Source organism: Molothrus ater, chromosome 20, assembly GCF_012460135.2.
Source record: "Molothrus ater isolate BHLD 08-10-18 breed brown headed cowbird chromosome 20, BPBGC_Mater_1.1, whole genome shotgun sequence".
NCBI classification, from domain to species: Eukaryota; Metazoa; Chordata; class Aves; order Passeriformes; family Icteridae; genus Molothrus; species Molothrus ater.
Genome location: NC_050497.2, coordinates 7,856,534 through 7,874,566, shown reverse-complemented (window position 1 = coordinate 7,874,566; position 18,033 = coordinate 7,856,534). Strand labels below are relative to the sequence as shown.

The 18,033-nt window shown below is 55.3% G+C and overlaps 2 protein-coding genes across 2 annotated transcripts; one reads left to right on the top strand and one right to left on the bottom strand.

Annotated features, from left to right (window-relative positions):
• Positions 1-1,558: 1,558 nt before the first annotated feature.
• SLC2A6 (solute carrier family 2 member 6) lies at positions 1,559-6,310 on the top strand. Its single transcript, XM_036393796.1, has 10 exons — positions 1,559-1,659; positions 2,171-2,333; positions 2,654-2,860; positions 3,744-3,843; positions 4,373-4,584; positions 4,723-4,875; positions 5,164-5,272; positions 5,513-5,686; positions 5,925-6,070; positions 6,155-6,310. The coding sequence occupies exons 1-10, from the start codon at positions 1,559-1,561 to the stop codon at positions 6,308-6,310; spliced, it is 1,521 nt and encodes a 506-aa protein (XP_036249689.1).
• Positions 6,311-6,808: 498 nt separating this feature from the next.
• CACFD1 (calcium channel flower domain containing 1) lies at positions 6,809-17,677 on the bottom strand. Its single transcript, XM_036393809.1, has 5 exons — positions 17,368-17,677; positions 12,824-12,896; positions 12,064-12,189; positions 11,850-11,957; positions 6,809-11,318 (listed from the first exon to the last, which is right to left on the bottom strand). The coding sequence occupies exons 1-5, from the start codon at positions 17,492-17,494 to the stop codon at positions 11,225-11,227; spliced, it is 528 nt and encodes a 175-aa protein (XP_036249702.1). The 5' UTR covers positions 17,495-17,677; the 3' UTR covers positions 6,809-11,224.
• Positions 17,678-18,033: the final 356 nt, after the last annotated feature.

Sequence of the window (18,033 nt, the reverse complement as noted above, 5' to 3'; positions counted from 1 at the left end):
TGGGGCAAGGTGGTGGATCCTTTATTCCTTACCAAAAATGCACTTTTAGGAAAAAAAAAAAACACTGAGCAGAAGGAGGATGTGGTGCAAGGAGTTGTTCCACCACACCCGAGGACTCCCTTCCCTCAGGGGACACTCAGGGACAGAGCAGCCCAGGGGCTGAGCCCCGAGCCAAGAGCAGCACAGACAGCAGCTCCCCCCGAGCTGCTCCCTGCCCAGAGTTACAGGTGCTTGGAGGGTTTTCAAGACACAAAGTAATTTCCTGCTTGAAGCAGTTGACAAATCTGCACAGAAACTGGAGAACCCTCTGTGTTTCAGGGATGGATGCTGCAAAATCATGCAGTGGAAGCCAGCCCAAATTCATGGAGCAAAGTGCAAGCAAGGGAGGAAACTGCTGGTGCCTGCTGATGGAAGGGCACAGGCACCAGCTCCAGGTCTGTTGTGACCTCTCTGCTCAGACCAACACAGAGCTGAAAATTTTTTGGATGAGCTGTCCTGCCCACCCCTCTGTCCCACCAATCCATGACCTTTCTTCCTATGGGGAAATCAGAGCCCTGAGTGCCTGAGTCAGCTGTAAATCCCCTGCAGGATCAGACAGACAAGGCAGCTCTTGGTGGCTGCAGAAGCAGAACCACAGAGGGAAGACACAGCAGCTCCTGAGGTGTCACTGCAGCCCCCACACGGGCTTGGGGGTGCAGAAACCATCCATGTGTTCAAAAAGTACCAGGGGCCAAGGGGAATGATGGAAACAAGAGGAGCACTGTGGTAGTTTGGGGAAATAGAGCTTTTGCTAATTAAATCCAAGTGGCTTTGGGTTCAGAGGTAGCAAGACACAGACTAAGCCCTTTCCTACAGCATGAGTTTGGACGTGCAGATGTCCCAGCACAGAGAGACAAGGGGGTGGGGGAGCAGGGTGAGAGGACAAATCCACCCATGGGCAGCCTGGGGCCCACCCATTGTGGCAGAGATGCTGCTCTCCCCCCTTTTCCATCCTCATCACTGCCCTTCATCCCCATCCCCTGCTCCTTGTGCCCACCCCACGTTCACCTCCCTCTGCTTTCCTCTCCTGCCTCTTCCCCACCTCTGTTCTACACTGGAAACCCTTTCCCAGGGTGGCTCTGGAGGCTCCCACAGATGGAACTTTCCCCTGTAAACAGAGGCAGCACTGGGCTGGTCTGACTGGTACCAGTTCCTCAATGGGACAAATGTGACCTTAGCAAGGGGACATTTCTGCTGGTGAACCCAGCTCTGTGAGGACCATCCCTGCAGTGGGAGGGGTTGGTGTCTGTGGGGCTGGGCAGGGTGAACACTGCAGGGCATCTCTGTCACTGTCACTGTCACTGTCACCCCGTGGCTCTCCTCCTGCTGGTTTTCTGGCCCCCCCCAGTTTCCTGCTGTGGGGCAGCTGGGTGTAAGCCCACGAGGCACAGATTTCTGTGATTAGGCAACGCCAGGCAGCCTCTCCCCTTTCGCTTTCAGCTGCTTCTTCTTCCCCTTCCCCTGGGCAGCCCCAGCATCCGCCCCGAGAGCAGCAGCAGCAGCAGAGCCCTGCACGGCCATGGAGAGCAGGGACCGTGAGCCCCTGGTGAGGAAAACGAGCTCCTCGTACCACACCTTCCCCGAGGCCACTGCCAGGAGGCTCGACAAGGAGTACCTGAGGTGAGGAGCAGGCTGGGCAGAGGTTGGGCTGTGCCCCCCATCCCGAGGGCAGTGGGCTGGGGGGAGCTGGGGGAAGAGCTGGTCCAAATTCCTGCCCCTGCTGAGCTGCTTTGAGACAGGATCTCATCCTGCCCAGGGTGGCTGGATGAGCCCACTTGGCAGCCTGATGGGTTTGTGTGACTCTTACGGGGGTAAGGGGTCCTGCTGGGGGCACAGGGGCTTTGAAAGAACCTTTTCTTTGCTCTGCTGGGATGAACAGGCTGCCACTGGGTCCGTGGTGCCACCCAGCTCCAGCCTCTGCTCTTCTTGCTTTGTTGAACCCCCTGAAAACTGCCTGGCACAGAGAGAAGCACTAACACAGAGAAACCCCACCAGCCTGGGCCTGTGCAGAGCCATTCCCCAGGAAAATCCCTCCCTGGGTGTCACCAGAGCCTCGGCAGAGGCTGGGGGAAGCAGGGTTTGTGTTTCTGCTGGCACCCAACACGTCCCTGTCTCTCCGTGCCTCCCCCAGGAGCCTCCACAACAAGCGGCTCTACCTGGCTGTGTTTGCCGCCGTCCTGGGCAACTTCAGCTTCGGCTTCGCCCTGGTTTATCCCTCCCCCGTCATCCCTGCCCTGGAGGCTCATCCCAGCCCTGCGCTGAGGCTGGACCAGCACACAGCGCCCTGGTTCGGGGTGAGGAGCAGGGGAGCGGGATGGGGCAGAGCCGGGGGATGCCTGGAGGGGATGCCAGGCTCACACAGCGCCCTGGTTCGGGAAAAGGAGCGGGGTTATCCCTGCCAGGATGGGGCAGAGCCGGGGGGTGCCAGGCTCACACAGTGCCCTGGTTATAAGGAGATGGGGGTCAGGATGGAGCAGAGCCAGGTGGTGCCTGGGGGATGCCAGGCTCACTCAGCGCCCTGGGTCAGGGTAAGGAGCGGGTTTAGTTCTGCCAGGATGGGGATGCCGGGGGAGATGCCAGGCTCACCCAGCCCCTCTCTCCGCATGCCCCGCAGTCGGTGTTCACGCTGGGAGCGGCGGCGGGCGGGCTCAGCACGATGCTGCTCAACGACTGCCTGGGCCGCAAGCTGAGCATCATGTTCTCGGCTCTGCCCTCGGCGCTGGGATACGCGCTGCTGGCAGGAGCCCAGGGCCTCTGGATGCTGCTGCTGGGCCGGGTGCTGACGGGCTACGCCGGCGGAGTGACCTCCGCCTCCATCCCGGTAATGTGCCAGGGGAATGCGGGGCAGGAGGGGCTGTGGATGGGCAGGAGGTGCTGTAGATGGGCAGGAGGTGCTGTGGATGGGCAGGGGGTGCTGTGGATTGGCAGGGGGTTGCAGGGCAGGAGATGCTGTGGATGGGCAGGGGGTTGCAGGGCAGGAGATGCTATGGATGGGCAGCGAGTGCTGTGGATGGGCAGGGGTGCTGTGGATTGGCAGGGGGTTGCAGGGCAGGAGATGCTGTGGATGGGCTGGGGGTGCTGTGGGTGGGCAGGGGGTTGCAGGGCAGGAGATGCTGTGGATGGGCAGCGGGTGCTGTGGGTGGGCAGGGGGTTGCAGGGCAGCAGGTGCTGTGGTGCCCTGGATGAGCTGGGGGATGATGCTGCGGCACCCCGCTGCTTTTCGGAGGCACCAGCAGAGCCCCGGGGCTGTGTCTGGGCGAGCGGGGATGGGGAGGATGCAGCACCAGGGCTGGGGAGGGTGTACCCGCTGTTGGTGCTGGATTTCCTCGCCCGCAGGAAAGACAAGGCAGGTCCTCAGCCCCTGCTCCTCCCAGCAGTTATTTCCTCCCGAAGAGCAGGCTCGTGTTTCACACGGAGGGGAAGGCAGGGGTTGAGTAACAGCAGGGCACCTCTTTCCAGTAACGGAGCCACCGGAGCACTTCTCCCACACCAGGGGGAGGAGGGAAGTGGTGCTGCTGGCCAGGCTGTCCCCTCCTCTGGCCAGAAGCAGCGGGACCCATCAGGTCCCCACCCCAAGAGGGCAATTCCCCAGCAATTTGGGTTTCCTCTGGTCACAGGGTGTGACTGCGAGGTGGCAGAGGGCAGGAGCAGCTGGTGACAGGGGGATGTTGCAGCTCTGTGAAGCGTGTGCTGTCCCTGTGCAGGTTTACATCTCGGAGATCTCCCACCCGGGGGTCAGGGGGATGCTGGGTGCCTGTCCCCAGATCATGGCAGTGCTGGGCTCCCTCGTCCTGTACGCTCTGGGTAAGTATCTCTGTGGTGTCCCGGTGCAACACTGTGGGGAGGGGGGCCTTAAAATAAACAACCTTCTCAGCAGGTGAGGGCTTGTTCCCCTCGTACCCACCACCACAGTTGTGCTGAGGGGGCTGGACAGGTCATTCATGCCCCTTGCCCTGGTGTGTGTGCTCTGAGGGATGAATCCATTGCCCACACGGACCTGTGGCCACCGCTGTGCCCACAGATCCAGGTCCTGATGAGGTTTTGCCAGGCCTCATGGACAGCACACAATGATATCCCTGTGCATCACCTGCCAGCACATGCCCTGGTTGCAGCAGGATCTTGCTGGATACTCTCAGATTTGCTGGAATTTCCCCATATCCTACAGCTGGAAATGCTGCTGTAATAGGAGAGAATACATTTGAAATACTTTTTTTTTATTATTACTCTTTTTCCTGCTGGGTTTATTAAGTGAAATCATTGGGGTGCCCAGGTGCAGGCAAGGCCAGGACACCCATTCCTGAGTGGTTTTCCCCTAACTGTGCTGCTCTGGCAGGGCTGGTCCTGGACTGGCGCTGGCTGGCCGTGGCCGGGGAGGTGCCGGTGCTTGCCATGGTCCTCCTGCTCTGCTTCATGCCCAACTCGCCCCGGTTCCTGCTCTCCCAGGGCAGGGAGGAGGAGGCCCTGGGCTCCCTGTGCTGGCTGAGAGGTCAGGACACAGATTATGCCCGCGAGTACGAGCAGATCAAGGACAGCGTGAGGAAGCAGGTGAGGAAGATCAACACAGGGAAATGTAACATGAAAACTGCAAAATCCATCCCCTGGGCAACTCCTGAGCCACCCTCTGGATGCCACATGGCTCCCAGAGGTGTTCTCATTTTGTGTTTCTGCCTTTGTGCCCCCCAGAGCCGTCGGGTTTCCTGTGCTGAGCTCAAGGACCCCTTCCTTTACAAGCCCATCCTGATTTCGGGGCTGATGAGGTTCCTGCAGCAGCTCTCGGGGGTCACCTGCATCCTCGTGTACCTGCAGCCAATATTCAAGAAAACATCTGTCATCCTGGTGAGCCCTGGGCTTCAGCTCCTGCTCAGGCTGCCTGGGCCTTCACTGAGGGTTGCTCAATGCTCCCACTTCCCTACAGACACAAAACCCTTTTTTAAAGGACCTGCCCTGCAGAAGGCTGAGGGAGGACAGGGAGCAGGACTGGCCCCACTGTGTCCCTGCTCCTCCTCCGAGTTCAGGCTCATCATCTCCAGTCTCCTACTGGCAGAACAGCCTTGGCCAAGCCATCAGCAGCTGTAGGCACCAGTCCCTTCCCCCAGCTCAGCTTCCCCATGGGTTTTTTTGCAGAAAGCAGAGTATGATGCAGCTCTGGTGGGCCTGGTGCGTCTGTCCGCGGTGGCCATCGCTGCTGTGTCCATGGACAAAGCTGGCAGGAAGATTCTCCTGTTTGTATCAGGTGTGGCTCTCTCCACTTCTCCCACTGTCTTCCCAAGGGAAGCTCCTATTGAAGGATTTTCAGGAGCTCTGCAAGTGTGCAGGAGTGGGAACTTCAGCCCTACAGGGCTCAGGAAGAGAGGCAGGGAGGTCTCTTTCCTTTGCTGGTGCTTCAGCTCCTCAGCAGGGGCATTCCCAGGAGCTTGGCATGGACAGGATCACTCACCCCTCATTCTCACTGTGCTGCTGCCTCTCTCCACAGCTGGTGTCATGTTGGTCTCCAACCTGACCATGGGGCTCTACATCCACTTTGAGCCAGCTTCTCACAATGGCACTGTGGCCAACACCACCCTGGCGAGCTCTGCCAACCTCCCTGCTGAGCCAACAAACTACATCACCCTCATCCCCCTCCTGGCAACCATGTTCTTCATCATGGGTAGGTGCAGAGAGCACGGGACTGGCCACCAGCCAGGGGAGGGTGTTTCTCATCCAAGGCAGGGTGATGTGGAGCAAGGAGATTGGGGTTGGAGGGGGAAGGAAGGCAGATGTCCCAGGAAGAGCAAGAAAGGTGGCATGAGAAATGACATGGATGGGAGGGACAATGGTTGCTCAGGGTTCTTCTGCACTCCTCAGTGACCTTCAAGGCCTGATCCCCCTCCCCTCCTGCCCTGCAGGTTATGCCATGGGCTGGGGCCCCATCACTTGGCTGCTGATGTCGGAGATCCTCCCTCTCAAAGCCCGTGGGGTCGCCTCAGGCCTCTGTGTGCTCGTGAGCTGGCTGACAGCCTTCACCCTGACCCAGTTCTTCCTCCCAGTCGTGGTGGGTACTGCCTGGGGGTGTCCACAGCCCCTCCCCAGCCCCTCTCTGCACCAGCTCACAGCTGCTTTCTGCTCCACTTTCCAGAATGCCTTCGGCCTCGAGGTGCCCTTCCTGTTCTTCGCTGTCATCAGTGCTGGGAACATCTTATTCACTGGCTGCTGTGTCCCTGAAACGAAAGGCAGGTCTCTGGAGCAGATTGAGGCTTTTTTCAGGACTGGCAGGAGGTCCTTCCTGAGGTAGGAGCTGCCCTTGCTCAGGCTGAGGGCAAAGCAAACTTGTGCTGCTGGAAGTGGAGGCTGGAGCTCCCTGTGGGAGAGGAAGGGGCAGCAATGATCACCTTGCTCTGGCTGTAGAAGTTGCCAGCTGGAACTTTGCCTTCTCCTCCTGTCAACCCTTGGGATGGGAGCAGGTCACCAGCAGGGCCAGGCTGGAGGTAAAGGTGTCCTGGAAGAGTAACAGTGTGGACAGGAGACTGTGGTTGCCCTTTGCTCAGCAGCCTGAGGGTCTGAGGGCTTGTCTGGAGCTGAGTTTACAGCTTGAGCTGCTCTGGCAAAAGCTCATCATGTAGCTGCAAGAATAAAACAGTTTTGCCTCCAACTGCAAGACATTGCCTTGATTTGCAGAGAAGGAAGGGATGGGAGAGGCAGAGCAGGACTGGGGCAAGGGGACCACAGCAGCCTGCAGCTCCCCAGAGCAGTCTCAGGCACTCAAGGACTGTGAAAGAGGCAGAGCCAGATCTTTTGTATAAAAAGCTGCCACGTTTTATTGCTCTAAAAACACACATTACACTAGAAGCCTAATGAATAAGACCAAATACAGTTCACAAAGAAAACCCAGGACAAAAGAATGGGAACAGACAAACATCCAGCTGTAGTGCAAGTGATTCCCTGTGGGAAAGACACAGTGAGTACTGACAACACTTTGTGCTGGGGTGGGTCCTTCCCACCACACAAAGAGGGAGGTGGATGTGCCTCCACCTCCATCACTTTGAGATTTCAACTGCATAGTTAGTGGCAAATCAGTCTTACCCCATTCCTGTGTGTCCGGCAAGATTAAGAACCTTTTATAATTATTTTTTAGAACTAACCCGAGGTAAAACACAGCTGCAGGAGGTCGTTATGGCTGTGAGGAACAAATGGCCTTGCTCAGTCCAGCCTGACTCCTCCCAAAAGGGCAGAGGCACAAAGGCTGAGCTGGGACAGGATGTGCCCAAGCATTTGTCCAAGCTCCTGAAATGCACTTGGCACCCTGAGGGCTGTTCCTGGGACATTCAGCCTGCTGTCCTGAGGAAGCAGGGGGTAAAACAGCGTGTTTGAGCCAGCCCTCCAGATGTGCCAGCTGCCATTCGGATCTCCTGCAGCAGGAGGTGAGAAATCACCTAGGAGGAGATGTGCTTTATCACAGCATTAATTTAAAACAGCCTAGGACAGAGGGAGAGTAGTGGGCCAAAAAAAAAAAACACAGAAAACACTCAGTATTAAACCTACCCTTTGCTGCTGAGACCCTTTTCCAGAAAGATGTTCAGCCCTGGCTGGAACACAACTTTTTCTAAGCATGGCCTGACTACAAGAGGTCTCAAGAGCCTCTGGTTTCCACTGACTTTCTGAAGATCAGGATTTCTGGCAGCCCTGTGCTCAAGCATTCTCTTTCTCACATGGCTATGGACCAGCTCTTGATATCTTCACTTCAGTGAAACCCTTCCCTGAAGACAGTGGATGTTTTTTCCTGAGGAAAAAAATGACAGAGATGAATTGAGCTTCCCAGGGCCCAGCCTGAGGAGGAAATGCCCCACTAGGAAACGAGGCTGGACTCCAGCTCCTGAGAGAACCTCACTGAAGGAGCAATTTCTGAGTGACCTCCTTCCTCCAGCACAGCAAGTCCCAGGGCTCTTGCTACAACATTTGGAGTGTGAGAAATCACAGTGGCTCTTTCCAGAGGTAGAATGGTGTTTTTATTCACTGGACACACAGAGAACTGATGGGTGTTACAGAAGCAGCTCCTGCCCGGAGCAGCGAGCTCTGCCCTGCTCTTCACACCCCGTGGGCAGCCCCAGGGGACACAGAGCCACCATGCACGAGTGACAGAGGCATGGAAGAGTGGCACAGTGCATAAACCTGCCCTGGTGACTGGTGTGTGACCGGCCACTGCTCCCCAGGGGTCCTTCCAGCTCGCTGTCCTCAGCGTGTCACCCCCCTGAGCCCTCACGTCATCTCCTTTCCAAGGCCTGGAGAGCAGACCCTGCTCCACAGAGCCCCTCTGGATCAGCCAACCCACCTGCAAGGGTTGGGTCGAGCCTGTGAAACCTCCAGAGCAGGGTTTGAACTTCATTTGTCCTCACACAGCTCCAAGCACCCCGAGGGTGCCTCTAAACACAACTAACACCCACCATGCACTGGCATTAACTACTGGGATCTACTCTACTCTAAAGCTCCTTCCTATCTCCACCAAACAGGCCCACATGGGGGTGAGACCATCCACTGATGTCACTACAGCTCTTACAAGCCAGGGTGCTGTCACCAAGCCTGTCTGCAGTGCTGGCAGCACCTGGCTTGGTTCCTGCTGCAGCAGACAGCCAAAACGCCCAAGGGTTCCCACCCAGACAGGCCCCTGCAGGAGTCACCACCCTTGGAGCACAGATCTGAGACACCTCCAGTGGTGGCAGCACAGACACTTCAAGCACTGTGGCCAAAGGCTCCAGCCCAGCTCTGTTAGGGGAGTCCCTGAGACCCATTTTCAGTTTGGGGCTGAGCTTTGCCACCCTCTCATGGTGGCAGATTGATGCAGATTCCTCCCTTGCCTCAGCCCCAGGGTCAGACCCTGCTGCCACCAAACACTGTGACAGCACTGCTGGGGCTTCTGCCTCGGTGACAAGGAACAGAGTGGGCCCTGCAGGTGCCCTGGAGCAGCACCCACCTGCCCCAGCCCCAGGGACCATGGCAGGAGGAGTGGCAGATGAGGGTCCCACCAGCTCTGTGCTCCCTCAGAGCGCCATGGAAGTCTCAGCCCTTGAGCTCTGCTTTGCCTTTGGCCTCCTGACACTAAAGCTACTGCAGAACTACTCACAGAGCAAAGCTGTCACTACCATTGACATGCATCAGTCTGCAACATTCCTCTACTAAACACTACAGAACTCCCCACACCCCCCTGAAATCAAAGCCTGTGCCCACTCCTGAGGCAGCACTCTGCCCTTGCAGCACCCAGAGGTTTTTCCCTCTGGAGTAGCCCCCATTCCTCCTGCATGGCCCCTGCATTGCATCCAGCACCAGGGATCAGCCAGGGGCTGGGAGCTCCAAACCACCACAGCATTGAGGGAAAAAAACTTCCTTTAGGGAAAAAACCCAGGCTGGTCGTGCCTGCTCTGCATCCCAGACAAGGGGTGTGGGAGCAATCCCAGTTCAAAGGTGGGGGGGAAAGGGGCTTTGCACAAAAAGGGTGCCCACATCCAGGAAATCCTGGCTGGTGGGAATTCTCACAGCTCCTGAGCTCCAGGGAAGAAGCAGCAGCTCACAGGAGCCAGCAGCTTGAGGAAGGGCAGGGTTTAAGGAGAGTTTTCAGCATGGACAGACCCCTCTGACAGACAGACAGCACTCAGGCTCCAGCAGCATTTCTCAGAGCACAGCACAAGCCCTCTGTAGCCAAGGATTCAAACAGGGACACACAGTGCTGGTGGCTGTCCCAATCCAGCAGTTACAGCCCAGTTTTCCTCCCTTCTCTCTCCCAGAAGAAGGGGAAAACACAGTTTGTCAAGCTTGTGGCCCAGAACAAGACAAAGGGGTCAAAGGACAACACACCTTTTTTGAAGAGTCTGAGAAACCCTCTGAAGGCTGAAATTGGATTTTGCAGCAGCCAGGGCTGTCCCTGGGTTCAGAGACCCCTGGTGAAATGAGGCAGCCCTGTGAAGGACAGGAAACAGAGCACTCCTTTCTCTTATATCCAGAGAAAATTAGTCCCATCAAAGTACTTAAATAACTAGAAATAAATTATTCCCCTTTTTCCTAATCAAAACAAAAAGCAACCATATAAAAATCAAATAAATTAAAATCCCCAGGACAAACTGGGGTGAGAAGAGGGGGATCTGGACTTAGTGAGCAGTTTTGTACTGCATGGTACAAAGCAAACAGAAAATACAATGTGAAAACCACAGAAACAGCCTGGAATAGCAAAGTAAAACATCCCAGCTGTCCACACTGAAATGGTGCAGCCTCCTCTCTGTTTGCACAGGGAAGTTGTGCCACCTTCCCACACAAAACCAGCTCAGGATTGATGCAAAAAACCACAATGCCAAAGACCAGGCAAGCAGAGCGGGTCCCTTCACAGAGGGATGCAGAGTCCCAGGCTCACGAGGCAGGAATGCTCCTGCTCCTGACCCTCAAACCAGCAAAAAATCCCACTTGGCTCAAGAAACAACATCCTTTTCAGCTGAGGTACAGCAAATATTGTTTCCCTTCTGCCCCAATAAAAGAGTGAAGCTTAAGGAAAGTGCCCTTATTAAGACAAAGTAATTCATTTTCATAATTCAACTAAATGGCAGTCACTGACTGTAGCTGTATCCAGAGGAAGCAGGGACTGTGCTTTGGAGGTCCCAGGATCTGCCCAGCAGCTCTGGCAGCTCCCTTGAAGAGATGGATTTTATCTTTAGATGGATTTTTCCTGGAAATCCTTTCCCATGCACCAATGCCTCCAGTGCTTGGTCGCATAATTAAAACAGTGGAAGAAGACTAAGGTTAAGCACCAGGGGGTTTTAGGTGTTGTACCTGGGAAGGGCCACCCCAGGGAGTGTTCCTAACACATGGAACCTGCACTGGCAGGTCCTCTGTCCCTCCTCACCCATCCAGAGGGCAGTCAAAAAAAAAACAATAAAAGGTTGTGAAAGCAGCACTCAGAGAGCCAGCACCTCTGCAGTGAAAAGGAAAGAAAATATTAAAAAACAGGGGCAATGCTTGTGTTGAGGGTTGAGGAGAGAAGGAGCGACGTGCTGAGGTCTGACTGCTGGTGTGAGGAGAGGACACAGCCTGCCCCAGCCCCTGAGATTTCCACTTGCTGCAGTGTCCAGGGAAATCGTGGTGTAGCAGGAGTGGAGAGGAAGAGGGAAGGGCTGAGGAGATTTCCACATTTTCACCATGTCCAGGAGATGCCACCCAGAGCTCGTGTCCTTCAGAGAGCCTGTCCCTCCAGGCTCCCCGTGAGCTTCTCTTCATCCATCTGCTTCTGCTGCTGGTGGATGCGGGCGTAGGAGATGGCATCTCCCCTGCGGGGACAAGGGACAGCGTGGGCATGGCAGGGACTGTCCCAGCTGGGCCTGCCTCTCCGTGCCAAGGGGTTCCAGGGGTCAAACCACACTTGCTGGCCCTCCCCAACCCCCAAAGCTGGGCCCATCCACCCAACAGCTGCAGACAGAAGAGTGGGACCCTCAGAACTCCCGAAACTCAGAGCTTCAGCAGCCCCCAGCACCTTCCCTCACAGGCAGAAGGGTGCGACCCTCAGAACTCCCAAAACTCAGAGCTTCAGCAGCCCCCAGCACCTTCCCTCACAGGCAGAAGGGTGCGACCCTCAGAACTCCCAAAACTCAGAGCTTCAGCCCCCGGGACCTCCCCTCGCAGGGCCCTGAGGTGAGGGAGATTTTCTCTGCGATGAGGGAGAGTGTGGAATGATCCACACTCACACCTCAGCACGGTTTGTGCACGAGCAAAGCAGAGCCCTAGGGAGGCAGATGGGGCAGCTCTGGAGCTCCATCTCCCCCTTTCCCTGCCCTCCACACGAGCACCTGAACCTCTCTTACTTCTTTCCCAGGGCCGACATTCCGTAGAGCACGCCGGTGGCGAAGGCGATGGCGTTGCCCAGGAGCGTGGTCAGCGTCAGGCTGAGCATGACGGGGAACACGGCCATGCTGCAAGACAGGGGCAGCCCTCAGAGCAGGGCCCTGCTCCCCACGGGCTGCAGGGGTGTTCTTTCCCCGGGGTGTGCCCACCATGAACCCCCAGGAGCATCCTCACCCGCAGTAGAAAGCTGCTTTCTGCCAGGCCCGCAGCCGGTCGGCCCTGGCGGCCACAGCGTTGGCGAACTCGATGAACTGGCAGCAGAAAGGGGCCTCACACAGGAACAGCACGAAGGCGTTGAGCCTCCAGAGAGAGCAAACCAGAGTTAATCCTGCTTTTAGGCACCAGAGTTTGGGTCAGCAATGCCCCCCAGGCCCACAGAGAGCAGATATTCCATGCTCCGTGCAGGTGGAGGGGATGGTGAGGCCAGGCCCTGCTCTGCTCCCCCCTCAGTTCTTGATAATTTCCAAATTTCCCAGCCCTGCTGCCCCAGATTGATTTTGGACAAGGGTATCTCGGTATTTGCTCTCCTGAGAGAGCAAACCAGAGTTAATCCTGTTTTCAGGCACCAGAGTTTGGGTCAGCAATGCCGCCCAGGCCCACAGAGAGCAGATATTCCATGCTCCGTGCAGGTGGAGGGGATGGTGAGGTTGGGCCCCGCTCTGCTCCCCCCTCAGTTCTTGATAATTTCCAAATTTCCCAGCCCTGCTGCCCCAGATTGATTTTGGACAAGGGTATCTCCGTATTTACCTAAAAATGCATCAAGAAATAATATAAACAGAATAAACCTAACATCTCAACCTGCCTGGCAATTCCCAGAGCCTGGTGGATGTTTCACCCCCATCCACTGCCCAAGCTGGGCAGCTTTGCCCCCTCAGTGGGGTCTGGTTAATGATGCCTCCCTCCCAGCAGGAAAAGAAAAATAAACCCTGCTCACATCATCCACACGCCAGCTGCAATGTTCAGGGGGTTGATGGTGACACAGTTCCAGAGACCAGCAAAGGCACAGGCTGGAAAGAAAGAGGTTTTCAGTGACCACCATGACCCTGAATGCCCTTGGCCAGCACCTGTGGGCATTGGATGGTGGGGGAAAAGGTCTGGTGGCCCAAAAGGAGCCTGGAATGCAGGGAAGAGCCCCCCTCTGGTATCCTTTTGCTTTGAGTGCTGTTCCAACAATTATTTCCCTTGTGTAGAACAGCATTTTCTTCCACATGGAGTCCAGGATGTGCACCTGGATTTTATGTACCAAGGTAGACAAGCAGTGCCAGCAGGTTCCAGCTCTGAGCAGCACAGGGCAAGTTCAGCAGAAATATGGCTTGCACACAAAAAAATAATAAATACAGCAGAGGTGAACCCAGCTCTGCCACTCACTGCTGGTTCTGTGTAGCTCCACCAGAAAAGAGCCAAGGTCTCTGCTAATACAAAAGGAAGAGAATAAAGCCCAAAATAACCCCAGTGCTCTCCTGGCTCTGCAACTCAGGGAGAGGAACCAGGCAGCAGTGACTGAGCTGAGCTGCACCCACCTCTCTGCTGCCTCATTAAACTTGCAGAGTGTTCCTGGCACCTGATATGGGCCCTTCCCTCTGCCAGGGCCAGAGCTGGCACCAGGAACTCGAGCCCAGCTGGGAGGGCAGGAGACACACCTCAGCAAACATCATCACACTGCAAAATGGATTCTATAGCCTTTAAAGGGGATGATGGAGAGCAGCACAGCCCCTCTCTGAGGATGAGACCAGCCCTGGATTGAGAAATTTGGGTGTCTGCTGAGGGGATCCCTGAGCAGAGCTGCTGTGAGCAGCCCTGACCTTCAAAAGCCTGGCACATGCTTGCAAGGTTTCTTTTAAGCAGTCGCTGCTGAATCCTCAAAGTTCCTTTAAAAATAGTTATCCTTGTTTACCAGGCTGGGAAGCAGAATTGCAGGCAGTGACAGGACAGATTGAAGGTCATCCCATGAGCAAATGACCTCCTGGTATTAGGAAATACCAAAAACCATTATTTTTTAACACTTCCTAGAACTAACTGCAAAGGACCCAAAATCTTTTGGAGAGTCCTGCAAGAACAAGATCAGCTAGCAGAGGGGATATTCCAGAGGATGTGCTAATATCTGTGCTCCAAGGGCACTTCTCACCCTCCCATCCCACAGGTTCCACTGTCACTGTCCCCACACTGCAGGGGAAACTGAGGCACGGGGCTGAGATGATTTGTTCATGGTCACAGGTGCAAACAGCTGGAGGGGAGGAATGGCAAACAGGGTTCCTGGGAGCTGCGGGCAGCATGGAGAGCAGGGCCCAAATCTGGGGGTCCCAATTCCCTGTGATCACCAAACCCTTGGATGCTGATGGAAGAGGAGCTCAGGGAAAGCATCCCAGGCTTGTGGCACTCGTTGTCCCCCAGGAAAGGACATTCCTGACAATAATGCTGAGTGATTTTCTGGCATTTTATAATTAGCAGAGGAGCAAAACCTCTCAGTTATCCCAAAACACAGCAAGAACTGGGGCAGGACCCCATAGCAGAGCACAGAAGTGCCGGGCAGTTCCCAGCAGGTCTCCACCACACAACAAACCAAGGGAAGCAGAATGTTCTTTTCCAAGCAAGTTTTTTCCCTAATCAAACCAACCAGGGGTTGTTTGGCCAGGTTTCTGGTTCGGTTTTGTCCCCAAACACTCCAAAACAACCCTGCAGCACTGTGTCCCTGCAGCACTCCTGGCTCAGCAACCAGCCTGGTTGCCAGAGGACTAATGACCCAGGAAGCAGAGCTGAGCAAGCCCCACGTCAGCAGGAGCAGCAGGAAAGGAGTCAAAGGTTTGGGATCACAGGAGCACTGCCCCCAGAGCTGCTGCCAACAGCCACAGAACAACTCAGTGACCTTGGGTCTCCTTTGCAGAGCTGCTGGTCCCACACAGCCTGGTACATCCTTGTCCCACCAGGGCAGGAGCTGATCCCACCCATGCCAAGCCAAAATTTTCTTTTTAAAATGTTTTCTTTTCAATCAGAGGCCTCACAATAGGGTTAAAACACAGATAATGCTCCGTGGCACGTAAGCTATGGGAGACAGACAGTTCTGCCATTTGTTTAACTGCTGTCCCATCTTGAATCCCTGAGGAAGCACAAATAACTGGGAGCTAAAATGAGGGGGGAAGGACACCCTTCCCTACAATGGCTCTATTCATTTCCAGCAGCTGGTCACCGTCCTCAACACAAGCCTATTTTTGCTCCTAGAGTGTTTTACAAAAGCCACAGACTCTCCTTGTCCCATTACAAACAGGAACACAAGGAGAGAAGGGACTTGGCCAAGGTCACCAAGCCAGCATGTGCAGGAGCCAGAAAGGGATCCTGAACCTTGTCTGTCTGGTTCTTGCTCCAGCCCTTGGATTTTTCTGGCTGAAGCAAGCTGTGGCTGCAGGTGTTTGCATGTGGCAGATGTTGTCTGCTGGTCTCACCTCCACTTACAAAGTTTCTCTTCCTTTCTGAGGGAATTTTTCCTTCTGTAAGAAATAATCCAGCCCTGCAGCAGCATTACAATCCAGTTGCTCACAAAATTTATAAATTAGTTCTGTTCTTTCACAGCAAGCTCTGAGAACAACAGCAAACTCCAGCCTTGCTGGTTTATTCATCACCTCTTTTCCAAACCATCCACCTTCAACAAGGTGATGCTGAACAAGCAGCATTTTGAAGAGAAATGTTGGTAGCACGGGGCACTGGTTGTTTTTTCCACAATTCCCCTTTTCCCTGTTCATAAGGAGAGTTTGTGCCTCATTCTCTGCCTGATAAAGAGACAGGGCTCCAGAGCCAGCTGTCACTCCCCAAATCTTTGGCAAACCCTGTTAAGAACCTGGCTCTTCTTCCAAAAGCTTCTCCCAGACTCACCCAAAGACATAAAACTCTCATCTTTCCTGTAAAAACAAGCCATGAGGTCGCAGAGCTGTGAACAAAAGGTTGGGAAAATAATCCAAGTATAATTCAGCTGCTTTGAAACACAAAGACAGAGAGGGAAAAAGAAGAAATTTGCACTTTCAAGCCACTCATAAGCTGTCATAGCACGAGGCTGGCAGTGCCACCAGCATCACCTACCAGCTCTTCACCCTCCATCCACATCACCCTGAGCTCTGCATGGGATAAAACTGCAGGAAAAGTGCTGAGGCTCCTGCTACAGCCACAGCCCGTGGGAAAGAAGCTGCTCCTCTGAACCCCCACCTGGGACCTGCTCCACAGACACTTCCCAGCTGGGTCTCCTGGCTGCTGGCCGGGCCAGGAGCGCGGGGGCCTCCGGCAGGGCACGGGGTGTTCAGAGCAGTCCCACCAAATCCTGTCACACCTCCAGCATTTCAGCACCTAGCACATGGAATGGTGAGAGCAGCACATGTTTTACCAGCCTGGCCAAAAAGGGCTTTCAGGAGACTGCCCAGTGATACCACAGGGTGCAAATGTCAGCTCCAAAACCATCATGGGGTTGTGCAGCCCAGCCCCGAAGCAAAAGGCAGGCACGGGAAGGGGCAGGCAGGGGGAGAGGGTGATCAGACACAAAGCTCCAACTGACGGAATAAATCAGGGCTAATTGCACTGGCTGAGAAACCTTCTTGTTTAACTTGAAGTCGTGGACCTGAAGCAGGAGAAATTCTCCATCCTGTGCTCTGCAGGAGATCAGACTAAGCGGTCATAACAGTCCCTCCTGCTTTTAAGAGCTATTAATCTCTCCACAGAATGTAGCAAAACAGCACTCCAGGACAGGCTGATTTCTGGCAAAGTTGCTGAGACTCTTTCCCTGGGAAAATTTTTTTCAGCAGCAGGTAATTCTGAGCTCAGCCAACTCACTCTGCGTCTGCAGCTCCGTTCTCTCTGTCCTACCAAAGCCCTTAAAAGCACACAGCACAAACCAAAACCATTCTTCACCTTCAGTTAAACCCACGGGCAAGCCTTCTGCAATCAGCAACAGGAGCAATGGGAAACATGCTCTGACAGTCAGGATGGGGGGAAAAAAAACAAGTTGTAGGAACATATAAACACCCAAAAGTCAAAAAGGATAAACCAAACCCTGTGGCCATTCTTCCAGCCCTGACCTGACCCCCATGAGCCTGGTGCTCATAGTAAAACCATCTAAATTGCCTGCCAGGCACTAGGGCTCAGCTGCTGTTCCCATCACTGCCAGGGAGTGCCACAGCCAAGAAGAACCTCAGGGATTTGCAGATTGCCCTGTGACGTCCCCACTGTGGGTGCCAAAGTTCAGCAGGCTCAGTGAGCACAGAGCACATCCCTGGTGGGCAGCTGAACCCATCCTCCTGCAGGCACAGCCACCACTCTCCCTTCTGCCCCAAACACAGCAAACCAGCTCCCAGAGCTGGCACCAAACCATCAACCCAAAAACCCTTCATGGCACAGCCAACATGACCCCCGAAATGGGGTCAGGACCCCAGAATGGGGTCAGGGCCCCAACAGGAGCTCTGTCATGCAGGAGGGGGCACACAGAGGGGAGGGGATACTCACACATGCCCCCGATGACCCCGGCAATCCTGCAGAGCCACCTGTACCACCAGGTCATGCCCTCATCGGCCGCTGCTGCCTCGGGGGCTGCTGCTGCTGCTGCTGGGAGCTGCTCATCCTGCGAGCTCATCTCCCCCCACTGCCGGGGGCTCAGCGCCCTGCTGCCCACCTGAGCCCCCAGGTGTCACCCCCTCCTGCAGCCAGCCCCGGGGACAGCCCCTAAAGGCAGGCCTGGGCCTGTGCCCGTGTCCTCATGCAGGGCTGGCCCCCCAGGGCTGACAATGGAGGGTGGCTGGCTGCAGAGCGGTGATGCCAGCGGGCCTGGAGCTGCTCCACGGCCGGCTCGAGCTGCATTGTGGGTCCCCCCCGGCAGCAGGCAGGGCTTTGCCTTTGATGTCACTCGCATTAAAAGGCTGTGGGCAGAGCTCTGCTGCTCATATTCATCAGCACAGGCACAGCCAGCACCTCACACCAGCTCTGGGTGCCCCTGGGAACAACTGGGTGTTGTTATCCAGGCAAGCCAGTGTTTGCTTTTCCAGAAAGGGAAACAGGAATCCTCTGTTTTCCAGAAAGGGAAACAGGAATCCTTCCCACTGATGGGAACTGAACGCTGTTGCAAAATTCTGCTCTCCAGATAAGAGGGTTGCACTCCCCTTATCTGACTGGAAT

What these genes read in the sequence shown, in the direction of transcription:
- CACFD1 (XM_036393809.1), bottom strand. Translation starts at nt 17,494, where the DNA reads ATGAGCTCGCAGGATGAGCAGCTCCCAGCAGCAGCAGCAGCAGCCCCC. An exon ending in CGGGGTCATCGGGGGCATGT is followed by an intron (nt 12,897 to 17,367) that starts GTGAGTATCCCC and finishes CTTTCTTTCCAG; the next exon opens with CCTGTGCCTTTGCTGGTCTC. An exon ending in GCAGCTGGCGTGTGGATGAT is followed by an intron (nt 12,190 to 12,823) that starts GTGAGCAGGGTT and finishes CTCTCTCTGGAG; the next exon opens with GCTCAACGCCTTCGTGCTGT.
- SLC2A6 (XM_036393796.1), top strand. Translation starts at nt 1,559, where the DNA reads ATGGAGAGCAGGGACCGTGAGCCCCTGGTGAGGAAAACGAGCTCCTCG. An exon ending in CCTCGTCCTGTACGCTCTGG is followed by an intron (nt 3,844 to 4,372) that starts GTAAGTATCTCT and finishes CTGCTCTGGCAG; the next exon opens with GGCTGGTCCTGGACTGGCGC. An exon ending in AGTTCTTCCTCCCAGTCGTG is followed by an intron (nt 6,071 to 6,154) that starts GTGGGTACTGCC and finishes TCCACTTTCCAG; the next exon opens with AATGCCTTCGGCCTCGAGGT.